Genomic DNA, 15,419 nt, shown 5'->3' with positions numbered 1-15,419 from the left:
TTTTTTTCTTTTATGCTGGTTTTTATTCCTTACATTTAATTACAACTTTACAGCCAAGTTCCACAGTCTCTGCTGAACATAGTTAATTGCAAAAACAAAAATGCTTTAGCCTTTAACACTAAATCTGTCTAAATATTTAGTTCATGCCTCCATAACGGAGCACACTGATGTTCAATGTTTGGTGAGTATCAAATTCAGAGCTTCAACAGAGATTAAATGAGTTTACTGGCTGTTAGTAAGGACTAAAAATCCTATTGTCAAACCAACAGTCCATAACTGCTATGAATATATTGTAACTAAAAGACTTCATGATCTCTACAGGAAGATCATTCCACAATTTCCCAGCCCTGTGATGAAAAGAGCTTTTCCCCAAAGAAGAGTGCCACACTAACATATTTCCAAAATCAATTATTTCCAGTATCCTGACTGTGCTGAATGAATTCATGACCCAAAGTGGTTGATAATACATTATTTAAACATTTATTTATAACAATCAGGTTTCCCCTAATTAATCTATAACAAAAGAAATACAGAGACAGAAGTTCAACTCTATTTATATAACTATAATTCTTAACACCATCCATCTGTCTCATAAAACATTCCCAAATTCTTTGCAGTCTGAATATTTGGGTGCAATTGTAAATACAGACAGCACCACACCATTCTAAATGCAGTCTTACTACAGCCTTGTAAAGGGGTAGTAAAACTCTTTCATTGTGACAAGAGATACTACATATAATGTCTCTAATAACAGACTACCACTTTTATTACAAATATGAAACTGTTAACATGTTTCAATGTATAGTTCACCACCTGACCTAAATCCCGAATTTTGCACTCACTACTTATAAAAATATTATGCAAAGCATAAAGAAAAAAGAATTATTCAACCCAAAGTGCAGCACCATTGCTTTAATGACATTAAAGACCATGTTCTTACATAAAGACCAAAAGTGAATGGTATCCAGGAAGACATGTGCCAATTTTGGTGTCATCTGCTGACTAAAATCTTACTTGAGATGGGAAGTCAGACATAAACAGATTAAACAAGAAGGATCAAAGAACAGAACCCTGAGGGACCCTTGCTGCAACCTTCCTTTCTTCAGAAATATCTTCATTTTTTTGTTCTTTCAGTTAGCCAGCTAACAACCCACATTATTATGTATTGGCTGATTCCAAGTTTAAATAAAGTTATCTTAATTTCTATATGAAAAATACAGTTAAATGTCTTGGACAGAGCCAACAAGATCACACCAAAATATAAACACACACAGACTGATTTCCAGATGTTGTGGTAAAAATATAACAGGTTATTCAGATGAGATCTCCCTTGGTTAAACCCATACTGAAAAATATCCAGGGCCAAGACAGCTCTTCTTTTATCAAGGACCACAAAATGCTTCCAAGCCATTTAACAAAATATACATAAGACTAATATATCAATGTATAAGTTTTACCTCCTTTTAAAAAAGGAAATATGACAGCTGTTTTCCATGTTAATGGGACAAACCCCTCCTACAAACCAAAATGATATAACCAGTATAGACAAGTTAACAGCTTTTTAAAAATTTTAAACAAAGAAATAACTGAATAGCTCATCAGGACCATCTGCCAAGTACAGTGTAATTGTGCTTAGTGCAGAAACCACTAGTTTCTGGATTTTAATCAGGCAGGTGTAACTGTGGCTGTTGAAATCAAAACTGGAGAAAGTGGAGTTGGCATTTGACAAGGAAGAAAACGTACCTGCTATTGCCTCTACCAACTGAGATGCATCTAAGAATATTACACTATCCTAATATTTGATTGAGTCCATCATGTGACTCCTTAGGTACCTAAAGAAAGTCATTTTGTTATCAGTGATGTAGGTTGCTAACTTATATTCATCTTTCCTTCTAGTAGATCTTAGTAACACCTAAATCTACTCCTAATTTTCTGATATTTTGTTCTATTATTAGGAATTATCTTAAACCTCTGCCAACAGGCTTTCACTTTTCTCCCTAGCCTACTGAGTTTACTAGTCCACCATTCATTATGCTTCTTTAGACAATTGGTATAATTAGTTCTTGGAACAAAATGATCAATAACAGAAAATATGTTCATAAAAAATGTCCCAGAAATCTTCAGCATTTTTATCTTCCATATTTACCTGCCAATTCAAATGCTCTAGTCTATTATTCATAGCTGAATAGTCCGCTTGATAACATTTCAGTGTTGGAGAATTACGCTTTAAACCAAACTCACTTAGTCCTTTTCAACTTGCCATTAAACACATAAGTGATCAGAACCTACAAGTCCATATTCAGTCCTGCAACAACTGGGTACTAAATCATTCCGGATCCAAACAACATCAAGGACATTGCCTTCCCTTGTTGGCTCCTTGTCCAACTGGGAATATTCAAACTCAGCACTGGAGCTAACCAAACTGGAAATATCATTGCTGTGGTAGTAACTGTCCATGTCACAGAAGGTGCATTTATATCACCCACAATCACATGTTACCCCTGGAAACACTTCTCCAGTGTTACACTAAAAACTTTTAAATAACAACAAGATAAGAAGGGAGCTCTATAAAACAAAGTAACTGCAAATTAAGAAGAATTAAAGCAAATTAGAAATATATCCTATGGAGGCTTCCGTTAGCAATTGCCTGGAACTCGGAGTCAAAGAAAAATTACATGTGAGAAATATCTTTAACTCCACAAGTAAAGGACCTTTTGTTTTACTTGTTAAGCAAAATAACTTCCTTACATTATACCTGCTTAAATACCAAATACTGAAAATTCAGTAGAGTGATTAAATTATACTGAAAAATGTGCTGCATTTGCTTGCTCTTAGGATCACAGGATCATAGGACATTACTAGGCTAATGGCTCCAGGGGCCCTTACAAGCCTAGCCAAGAGTCTATCCTCAGAAGAGAAACCTCAATCAGCACCTGTTACCTATGTCAATGAGGGACATAGTTGGAACCCCTGGGACAAATCTGTGGTTGCCCATCCACTCATCAAGGTTGCGCTTGAAGAGGGTCAGCGATGTACTTTGTTTGATGTGTATGGGGAGTCTATTCCAGAGACAGGGTAGCCTTTGGGAGACAAACCTGTCTCGCCAGCAGGTTTTGTTAATGTCACATATTAGATTTAAGCCTTTTGATCGGGTACTATGTAAGGAGTTAGACTTATGGATATGGAGCATCTTTAGTAGAAGAGGGTTTGAGATTGCCTTGTAGGCGAGACACAGATCACCTCTGAGTAATCTGTATGATACAGAGTAGATTGATAGTGATTTGAGCCTGTCCACACAAGATAGGTGTTGGAGGCCATGGATTCTCTTTGTGAGGTATTTCTGTGACCTTTCCAGTTGGTGCAGGTGTTTGGAGTGGTACATACTAAACGGGGCACTGTACTCAATTATTGGTCGAATAAGGAAGGAGTACAGAGAGGTATTTTTTCTGGATGCAATCCCTTTGCTTATGAGAGGAAACAAGTAAACTTTTCTGACCACTGTCGCTTCATGATGGTCAAATGTGAGACTGTTGTCAACTTGTGTACCGAGGTCTCTCACCACAGGTTGTGCACTTAGGGGGTTGCCGCTAATGTGGTAATTAGTAGGGGCCATGTTTTTGCCGAATGGTATGATAACACATTTTTTTGCATTTAACTTAAGGCCATGATTTTGGCACCAGCCATTTGTTGCTGTGAGACCATCTTGAAGTATGTTAACATCATCTGGGGAGTCAATGACAGCACCCAACTTACAGTTGTCCCAAAAACTTGGTCAGCCACAGGCCTTTTGTCTTTGCCTGGACCTCTGAGAAGTAGATACCAAACAATAGGGGTCTCAGGACAGATCCCTGGGGGACACCACTAGTGGCAGGTCTGCTGTCAAGAGGTAGTGACACCTATTTTGACCTTGTGGGTCCTATCAGTGAGCCAGCCGGCAACTCACCTGATGAGACAGGGATTTACGCCAAGTTCTGTTAGCTTATTGATGACGCCGGAGTGCGGGATTATGTCAAAGGCTTTGGCCAAGTCAAGGTAAGCTGTCAGTACTGACTTTCCCTCATCCAGTGCTTTGGTGACCGTCTCAAAAAAGTCAACCAGGTTCAACAGGCAAGATCTGACCTTGACGAATCTGAACTGGGTGGGGTCAAGTACTTGGAGATTGCCTATGTCCTTGTTTATGAGGTCCATAACAATATCCTCCAAGGCCTTACAGATCAGACTTGTCAAGCTAATGGGGCGATAGTTTCCAGGGTCAGTAGTGGCACCACCTTTGTGCAAAGGGATGACAATGGCAGTTCTCCACTCTGCTGAAATGAAGCCTGTACTTAGGCTATGGTTGAATATGGTGCTCATTGGCGAGGCTACTTCTTGCTGGAGATGTTGCAGAATACAGCCTGGCATATTATCAGGTCCCATGGAAGTGGTGTTCTTTGCTTTGGATGGGGCCTTTTACACTTGATCTACAGAGATGTGAGGTGTGGGGCAAGTATTGGAGATGTCAAATCAGCCTTTGAGGGGGGGAGACAGGGGGGTGAAGTTTGCGCTGAACCTGTCTGCTAGCAGGTTGGCTAAGTCAATAAGTAGTACCATTAAGAACTAATTTGAAACAAACCTGGTCTTTGCCATGGAGGTTTCTGACGCAACTAAAAAAGGCTTTGTGGTTAACCTTTGTTTCAGAGGTTAGTTTCAATTCATAATTGGCTTTGGAGGTTTTCACTAGTGATCTAATTTGCTTGTTGAGGCTAAGGAAGGAGGTTTTTCCAATTAGGAATTTATGCCTTTTTACCCTCAGACAATTGTTTCTTCCTTTTGTTGTAAAGCCTGTTGATAGAGGATGTCCACCACATAGGATTGTGTTTCCTTGTGGAGCAGGTTTTAGTTCTGTTGAGTATGGCTGAGTCCATGCAGTTGTACAGGTGCTTGTATACTGCACTGGCATACTGTTCAGCATATTTGTCTGCATCCTCTGAGGGGGGAGGCGGTGTGAGGCTACTGATACCTTCCCTTAGAAGGTTGTAGTCTATTTTTGAGAAATCTTTTTGCCTGGTTATGGCTGGGGGGGGGGGGTTGGACAGGCTACACACTTTGAATGACACAATGACTAGTATGTTTGGTTTATTGTTATGGCTTATGGGCTGTGTTTGTGAGACACTGGTGTGTTGTCTGCTGTCTGTGATGTGTTCGGTGTTGTGTGGGGAATGTCTGCACGTGTCTATATTACAATTGCAAAACCTCACTTATGCAAATACGGAAATGTTGACACATGTTTAGTGAACTGCGAAAACACCGAATGTCTTGAACTGCGAAATTCAAAATGTTGAATCATCATAGTTGGCCAACCCCACTGCCTGCTACGTATTACCTACCCAAACAAAATAAATAATCCACATACATACACTTAACAAAACCCTACATCTATCCCTAAAGTAAAGCTTGCATATATTACTATCTATGCACTTACCTTAACCCGCATCCTAACCCTAAGGTCCGTAACTATTGTACACTTACCTTAAGGAGCTATACCAGAGAAGGGTCAACTATGACGATTCGACATTTCGAATTTCGTACTTCAGGATGTTCTGTGTTTTTGTGGTGCGCTAAATATGTGTCGACGTTTCGTTTCCGTATTCGCGTAAGTGGAGTTTCGCTGTTGTAATAAGGAACTGTTTTGGAGGCCTCTGCTGTTTAGGTAAGTTTTTAGTGCATTACGTTAAGTGCATTAGGCTTGAATTTTACAAGGTGGGACACATAACTACGGCAGCAGGTGTGAAACAACAAAGAGTACAATCAGCATTGTAGGTGGAAATGTGATCTACACTTTTCAGCATCCAGAAATTATTAAAGGCAGACATTTCCTCAGTTACTTAAATGGCAAATAACACAGAGCAGAGACTATAATCCTCAGTAAATCAAACACAGATTATAATTACCCAGGCTGAGTCTGAAATTAGTCAATATAGATCAGTGCACTACAAATATAAACAAATGAATAAATAAATAAAATACTATAACTCAAAGATAGATTTGCTATGTGACAAAATGGAATGGCCCAACATGAAGATACTATGATAAAAACAAAAGAAACATCAGAATGGCAATACCCTCCCTTCTCAAAAAAAATTTTATTGCGTTAAGCGCTTTCATTTAGACCAATATCCAAACTTCTTCAGGCATTGTTTTGCTGAATGCAAAAGTTTTTATACACAACCAATTAACTAATTAATTAATATAAAAAAACATCATCAGCTCAATCAACTCATGGAAATACAATAAAATATTAAAGCTATACACTCTAAAAATCATCATTAAAATAATGCATTCATATTCAATATATCTTAATAATGAATCATTCAACACTAAGAAGAAACAAATAACTAAAACTTACAAAGAACCAACCAAAGGACCGACACACCATTGTATCCATATTTTATACTTTTGGTGTTCAGGTGGCATTCACCTATCTAATTGTTTAAGTTTCAAAGTGCACATAAAAGAAGCATACTCATTGAGGCCAGGGTATATGTGTGCAAATGTCCAAATTTACCATAAAAGTTCGTTTTCCTCTAGCTTTAATGCCCATGGCCCCCCTCTTTAATTCCTGATGCAGAAAAGTAAAAAGAAATCTATGAGTGGGGTATTGCAATACATGCCTAGCCAAAGCATTTGTAGTAGTTCCTTTGTTTATATGATAAATATGTTCATATATTCTTTGTCTCACTGTTCTCTACATTTTCCCTATGTAAAAGGACTGACATTGTTGACATAATGCAGCATAAACAATACTCTTGGACTCACAGTTGAATTTCCTGCTTATACGATATTCAATGTCTCTGATGTTAATTTTACTGCCAATAAGTATATGTTGACATTGATGGCATCGTCCACACTTGGACATGCCTGCATTCTTTATCCTAGCATTATTTTGGAATTCCAAAAAGTCTTTTAAATTCTGTCCACGTCTATATGTTATCTGCAGCAGTTTTTCAAACTTTTTGTTAACAAGCATATCTTCTGTCACTAAGGCCTAATTCTTATATAAAATACTTGAAATGAATTTTGCATCCTTAGAATATGTTGTAATAAATATAGGGCCTATAGTGTCCAGCTTATTATTGATATGCATATTTGTGCAAGTGTTATTATCTAATTTATCAGTTATGGTATAATAACCCTTAGATAAAATGGGCTTAAAGTGCCCAATATTTCTTTTAGTTGCTACTTCTCTATATGTTTGATTGAATAAGCTTACTGGGTATCGCCTGCTGTTAAACATGGCTCTGAGTAGGCTACATTCTGCATGAAAATCATCCTCCAGTGATATCATCCTTGATGCCCTTATTAACTGGCCTTTCATAACTGCCTTCTTCTGATGGAAGGGATGACTGCTCTAAATCTATTATGAATCTTATCTTTAGATATTAAGACATCTAGATAATTGATGGCTTATGTTTCAAATTGGAAGGTGAAATCCCAAAAAATTGGTGAATTTTTTAATTTCTTCAATAAAAGGTGGAACAGAAATGGCATCTCCTTTCCAAATAAAGAACATATCATCCTGGTATCTAGTGTACCAGGCCATATGTTCCTGAAAAAGTTGATCTTTAAATAAGAATTTATGCTCCCAATAGGCTAGCACATGATTAGCAAAACTCCCGCCGCAAGGTGCGCACTTGATGTTTGTTTATATACTTGACCATTAAACAGCATGAAATTATTGTGAAGGACCAACTGTAAGAGCATTTCTAGGACATAGACTTCATTATTCTCTACACCCTTAACAGTGTGTAAATTTCAAACCCAGTCAATGCCCTGGTTCTGTGGATGACGGTATATAGATCTTTTATATCAATCATTAAAAAATTATGATTAACATTAAATTCCAATTTATTAATTCCATCCAAAAATCCCTATGAATCCAGGAAAATATGCTCCTCACTTTTAATAATCGGTTTTAATTTGCTGTCAACGTATTTAGCACAAGCATATACAATTGATCCCCGTCCATCAACAATTGGTCGAAATGGCGGGTTGGATTTGTTTTTGTGTATCTTGGGAGACCCGAATATAACGGATATTTTTGGTGCTGCCATACTTCCCTCCAAAAACAAATCATTTATAATATTCTGTATTTGCTTATAGGTGGTGTTTACTTCATTGGTACTAGTTAAACAGTAACAGTCATCATCTAAAACACTAAGCATTTTCTGTATGTAATCATGGTCAATCAAGAATATAAGCCCTCCACCCTTGTCGGGTTTCATTATTCTAATTTTGTGTAACTTCAGGGACACTAAAAAGTCTAATTCATCAGAGGTTATGTTACCATTAACGTTTTTAACATTATTTCTGCATAAACCAGTCTTCAATCCATTTCACAGATACATTCAAACTGTGCTATAGTAGGATATAATGGTGGGTTAAACAGGCTAGATACTTTTAAGTCACGAGTTAAACCAGGAGTATTGCCCATAAGAACTGATAGATTTAATTTCCGTACAAACATCTTTAAGTCCAGGACTGTTTTTGCTAAATCAGCCCTAGTCAGGAACAAATGATAATCCTTTAGATAACAAGTCAACAAAATGTGTGTCCAAGCAAATGTCTGTATAATTGAACACCTTGAAATCACCTTGGGTACTTGGTATGATCACTGGATTTCTAAGCGAGCCATAAACTACCTCCTTTGGCAGTTCTGCTTCTTTCACTGTTGTTGTCCTTGCTGCCTGATATTCTGTTGTGGTAATGTAGTTTTTTGGCGAGCACCTTGAAAATCCTGACTGTTAACGTCATTCGATATATGGCCTGATGCTTGCTGTGAACCCTCGCCATTCTTAATTTGCTCATTTCTTCTCAACTGTTGAGACTGAGCGATGTTGTCAGAGCCTCCATCATCATCATTGGTATCGAGAAGGCATGGATCATGGATGGTCTCCTCAGCACCAATGGAATTCGGAAGTTGCGGAGGTGGGGGATAGGCAATGCTTTGTGCATAAGCATGCACATCCCTATTCAATTTCTTTGTCTTTACCTCTATTGCTCTTTTGATAACAGAGTCTATAGAGGAAAAAATACGACCATAGTCAAATCTGTACATAAAAACCTCTGCATTGGATGTGAAATTCCTTTTGAGAATCTCTAATTCACTTGTAAGGGAGTCAACCTGTATTCTATAATGTTTAATCAGGACTCCTAAAAATCCAATGCCTTGTCTATCAAACAAACCAATAAGTTCTTGATGAAAGCAGGATTTGGAAACAAGTCCAACAGGGTACCTCCACTGGTGCAGTCCCTTAGGTACTAGCCCATTGTTAATGCATTCTTGTAAATAGCTAATCTCCAGTTGGAGCTTCCGGTATTTTAATAACTTCTTATCAAAGTTATTTAAATGAACAATAATGGTAGGATTGTTAATTACTGGAGAACTAGAGATATTAATGTTGTCATTGGTGCAACCAAAGAAAATAGGTGTCTTGAGATACTCGCCAATAGCAGGTAGCACTTCAGATTGATGTTGTGTTTTGTTCTTGGCAATTGTTTTGATTAAGACCATTAGCAGATGTTACAATACCATGTCCAACTGCATTATTGTGAGCACTATTATTTGAAACATCCGCAAAGGACAAGGCTTGTCTGTTAATAACTGAGCCCTTAGACGAAATTGTAGGTAGGCTACGAACATCATTTATCTCATTGTTTTCGAGCCTTTTAGACAGGGTATTAACCCTGCCTAACAGTTGTACCAAGATGGTTAAATTACCCACGGCATTCACCTCGTTGTTGGTACATCCTGATAAACCATGTTCTTCTTGTGTAAATAAACACTGTGAGGAAATAGTACCACCATTCGCCATAATAAAACTCCAAAAAAGCAGTGCAAATGACAAAAACTGTTGAAAACAAAAAAACAGCAGAACGGCAATACTCTTCTTCTCAAAATTTTTTTTATTGCGTAAGTGCTTTCATTTAGACCAATATCCAAACTTCTTCAGACATTGGTTTACTGAATGCAAATGTTTTTATATGCAACCAATTAACTAATTAATTAATATAAAAAATGTCATCAGCTCAATTAACTCATGGAAATACAATAAAATATTAAAGCTATACACTCTAAAAATCTACTATTCTGCATCAGGAATTACATAATAAAAGAGGGGGGTCATGGGCATTAAAGCTAGAGGAAAATGAACTTTTATGGCAAATTCGGACATTTGCACACATATACCCTGGCCTCAATGAGTATGCTTCTATTATGTGCACTTTGAAACTTAAACAATTTGAATGCGAATGCCACCTGAACACCAAAAGTATAAAATATGGATACAATGGTGTGTTGGTCCTTTGGTTGGTTCTTTCTTATTTGTTTCTTCTTAGTATTGAATGATTCATTATTAAGATATATTGAATTTTAATGCATTATTTTTAATGATGATGATTTTTAGAGGGTATAGCGTTAATATTTTATTGTATTGATTGAGCTGATGACGTTTTTTATATTAATTAATTAGTTAATTGGTTGTTTATAAAAACTTTTGCATTCAGCAAAACAATGTCTGAAGAAGTTTGGATATTGGTCTAAACAAAAGTGCTTACGCAATAAAATTTTTTTTTGAGAAGCAGAGTATTGCCGTTCTGCTGTTTTTTTGTTATTATGAAGATAGTATGAAAGCACAGTAACTCTGGCTCACTATGACTGCTGTATGCAAAAATGTTTTCAACTTGCATACCAATTATATGCATAAAATAATTAAACTTAGTCAAACAAATTATTGAGTCAGATGGAGATGCACTGCAATGCCAATTACAATGCAATTCATATTATTTACTTTGGTCAACATCTAGTAATCTGTTGCCTGAAGTAACAGTTATTCATAAATTCTATATTCTGAATTCAGAAATAGTAATTCAGAAAAAGAAAACTACGCTATAAATATCTACAATCTGTTTGCATATGGGTTATAAAGGTCTACACACTTTGCATGTTATATGTTGCAAGATATACTGAAAAAAATGACTGCACTCCTTGTACAGCTTTTATGTTTTTCCTTTTCTTTATTCTGCAAAATAATTACATGTACCTCACCTTAGTAAAGCTTCCCTATTCTAAAGTAAAAGGTAACTCACCTTACACTATATCCACTTCAGATGGTACTTGAAAAGTTAAATTAGCAAAGGAGGTGTCATGATGTTTAAACGATTAAAAATCTGGTGAGATCTGCTATAGTCTAAAGATGAAGCCTACAATAATGCCTAACATAATGCCTGGATAAGGAAGAACATTGTATGTTTGGAGTACAAATATAGTCTAAAACTGGATGCATTATACATGGTTTCATGAAGGTTAAGATTATCTTAGCAAGTTACAATGTGTTCCATCTTACTACACTATTTTTTTAATATAACCAATTATTTTTAGTTAAAAATGCAAATTATGTTTCATATTAAAATACAAATGCTTGTTTCAAACATTTTTAATAAACAAGAAGTTAAATGGACTAAGAACTGCACTCTGATTTGGAATTCATAATGGGAATTTACCTTGTAATAAGCTTTTTGTTATACCGCCTCTCGTAAGCAGCACTTATAGCTAGAGATGCCACAAAGGAACAGTCTGATACAACTGTCTAAAAAGAAAAAAGAAAAAAAAAAGAAAGAAAATCACTCTAGAATATTCAAATATATACAGTTTAAAGATGTACATAGAAACAGTGCTATGTAAACACAACTTTTTAACAGAGAAGGGATAGTATACGGAAATGTCAATATTACCATTAGTAAAAATATATTAGAAATACTCATTACACAGTTTTGCTCTGCTGTTGAAATGCATGCAATTACACATTTCTGCTCTCATATCAAAATACATGTAATACAGTGAAGGTACACTCATAATAAGGAAATTGGCTCTTCAAGTATTTGCAATTCTTAAACCTTTACTTGGGGTAGCACAGTAGTGCAGTGGTTGACATTACTGCCACATGAAGTTTGATTTTAAATTCTTGGCACTGGTGCCTTCTGTGCAAAGTGTGACTGTCCTACTTGTGTCTATGTGGGTTTTCACTAAATGCTCTGGTTTCCTCCCACCACCCAAAAATATGACACTGGTGAACTGGCAATATATGATGCACTGTATGTGGTGGGAGGGCAGTTTCTAAGCCTTTTTGCCCACTGTCCACTGAGAAATGCACCGGCTTTCCTGTGACCATGAAATGAATAAAGGTGGTATCAAAGAATAAAAAAATATGAAACCTTTCGGTGATTTTAAACATCACATTTTGAGGAACGGAAGAGTTATAAACATAAAATGTGATGATAAAGCTTTGGAGCACTGCATATAGATGGCCATGTGGGTCCAAACTGCTACTTGCATTTATACTTACCTTAAACATTAACCTTTTTCTGTAAAACATGAGCACACACAGCTGCTGTTGCTGCTGCTGTGTAACTTGCCTGCTTTGAACATTTGTTACTTGCCCACTGGGAATCTGAAAAACTGAAGGAAATGAGTACATGTTTTAACTTTGAAAATCTTGGTTGTATTTATCGCAGTACCTGGAAGGAGTAGTACTACTACAGTTGTAAAAAATGTTTCAAGTGCAATAATGATATTTGTGTTTAATTTTTAATTTTATTATATACTACATGCCACTAATCCTCAATAACATGTACCTTGTTACTGTCATTTACTTTACCTGGAATTAGAAGATGTGTATACATCTGCTCCCTATGTCCCTGCTCCTACCTCCATCATTAGCGGAAGATCATTTTCTTACTGCTAGATGATAGGGTCATGCCCATATACAGTGAATGGTGGTGATGAAAACAGTTACCATGTCATAGTATGACATCTTTAAAATCCCTCTTAGAACTACTACAATTATGTGTTATGTTGCATATTTTCTAATACCCACATAACTAGCAGCAGAATGACCCTTGCAATGTGTTCAGCTTCACTTCATGAATAACCCATGTGCAACCCGACGCAGGAAGCTAAAAAAATGATGTGAATAATAGTTCCTCTTTTATTTCTCATCAGAAGCCAGATAAGAGAAGCAGCAGCAAGTTGTATAAAAACAAAATTATATTTCTGTGCTTATAAGACTAGGCACATTATATGATAAAACAAAACAAATTGTTTTAGCTTAACTATGTAAACTAAAACAATAACTACTACTAGATAAAACCCCATGCCTGAGTTATATTCAATAATGTTAAAAATGGCCCTAGAATGCCTCATGAGGGATCTTGTAATCTTACAGAACTTCTCAAAGCTACCAAAGGAGCAACAGCTCAGGTAAGCGAAATGAAAAGCCCAAATGACTAGAGAGACACATCTTAAATGGACTAAGGCAGTAGCTATAAGATCCTGCATAGACTATATGAAAATCAAATCTTACTTTCAGAGGAAATCCTTATTAAAAAGGAGAAAAAACAGGCTTGGAAAATCTCTTAAAATGAGGAATTTTATTGAAGATGATTAGTGCTTTCAACCAGAAACAGACATCATCAGACTAACTTGGCTAACGACGTAGCTAGGCTTCATAAGCCTAGCCAAGCATCCTAATTGTATCCCTTAAGTTAATATTTAATAGAGGTTATTTTAAGGGGCATATGTATTTCCAGGTAAGATCTGCCCATTACAGAAACAGGTGCTAGACCCAGCGAACATTTCCATTTCCCATCCAGTGCTCCAGGTTTCTGCTGAATATGGTTAGGGAATCAAGCCTGTTCTAGTGAAGGGGAATTCACTGAGACACATATCTGTCTCCTCAACATGTCCTATTCATGTCACAAGCAAAGTTTAAATCCTTTGATTGAATAATTCTGATATTCATGTTGTGAATATCTCAAAGGTCCATCAGAGTGGGATCCAAGGATGCCTTGTATGCCAGGCATAGATCATCTCTCAACAGTCTGTAGGAAACAGAGTATAGAGATAGTGCTTTGAGGCAATCTGCACAGGTCATACTCTTTATACTCTGTATTCATTTTGTGAGGAATGCCTGTGGAAGTTCCAGATGTTGTATGTGCCCAGTCAGGCACATACTAAAGAGGATGTTTTATTCAATGACGGGCCTGGTGAAGACTGAATACAGTGAAATGATGACCTAAATTCCATGCCCTTGTTTATACGTTGAGCAACACAGAATGACTTGCTTACAACCTCAGACACATGTTAGTTGAAATCCAGGCTACTATCTACATATGTACACAAATCCCTGACTACTGACTCTAGTCTTAGGGGTGTGATATCTAGTCTTAGGGGTGTGATATCAATGAGGTAATTTTCCTAGGATGGATGAATTCCTAAATGGTGTTATTATGCATTTCTTGGAATTGAGTTCTAAGTCATGGCTTTTGCACAAATCATTTGTCTGTACTAGTCCTTCCTTTGGGATGTTGGTGACTTGGGGGGATTCTATGACTCCTCCTAGTTTGTAATCATCTGCAAAACTGGTCATGAAGAGACTCTTAACATTGGCTCTGACTTCCAAAAAGTACATGCCAAAAAGGAGTGAACCCATTACAGAGCCCTGACGGAATCTGCTACTGACCAGCTTCTTTGTGGAGGTGGTCTACCCTATCCTAACTTCCTTGGTCCTGTCTGAGAGCCTGCCATACCTTGCATCCTTTTAGCACAATGTCATCAGGCTGCCGAACTCTAATAACCACTACACTCCATGTTGTCCAACTGGGTCAGTAGGAACTGTCTCAATTTGTGCAAGAACATGGTGATCAGTCTCACCTAATACTTAATGCAATATTCAACATGGCTGTAACTTATAGGCCATCTAGGGCAGTAGCAATGCAGTAAAATATCTCTTCTTTCAGTGCAATACATGCAAATCCATAAATTAAGCATAGTGCAATATTCTAAGGTCCATAGTGCAATGCTCTAATGTTCACATTGCAATACTCAATGTCTCTTTCTGTGCAAGGCTCAATGCAATGTCTTAACCAAGTACCCGTGCAATACAAAAGTCTCATGCAAGTACATGTTCAGTTCAAAAAGTGTTAAAATATGTTTCTAGTTATGTGCAATATTAGTCTGTCTATCTGCATGTCTGTGATGTAATAGACAGGTGTTACATGTGAAATGTCTGTGAAAATAGTCTATATGTTGTCTGCACATTGAGTCTGGAGATATGGAATTTCATTCAGTTTTTGCACTTGTATGATTTCTGAATGACAATAAAGTTTACTTTAGCTTGACTTTGACAAGAAATCTGGACAAAACCTAAAATAATGGGGTACAAAGGCCCAAAAACAGGAACATATTTTAAATATTTGCTGTACATTCAAAATGTTTTTAGAACAGGATTTCTATTAGTATGCATGTTCTGAAGGCTATGAAGAGAAACTGGAGATTAATTTGTTGGCTAGCAGATTTGCTATACCTTCAGTCTCCATGAAGGTGG

General features: G+C 36.8%; 1 protein-coding gene across 1 annotated transcript in view; it reads right to left on the bottom strand.

The window, feature by feature from the left end:
- The window catches only part of CAPN7 (calpain 7), a 1,011,285-nt gene that overhangs the window by 607,074 nt on the left and 388,792 nt on the right, over positions 1-15,419 (bottom strand). Inside the window, exon 8 of the mRNA XM_044064001.1 lies at positions 11,539-11,624. Coding sequence (XP_043919936.1) covers positions 11,539-11,624 — 86 coding nt within the window. The remainder of the gene's footprint in view (positions 1-11,538; positions 11,625-15,419) is intronic.

This window comes from Protopterus annectens, chromosome 2.part2 (assembly GCF_019279795.1).
Source record: "Protopterus annectens isolate FY-2018-M chromosome 2.part2, PAN1.0, whole genome shotgun sequence".
Classification (NCBI taxonomy): Eukaryota; Metazoa; Chordata; order Ceratodontiformes; family Protopteridae; genus Protopterus; species Protopterus annectens.
This window is presented reverse-complemented; position numbering and strand designations above follow the sequence as displayed.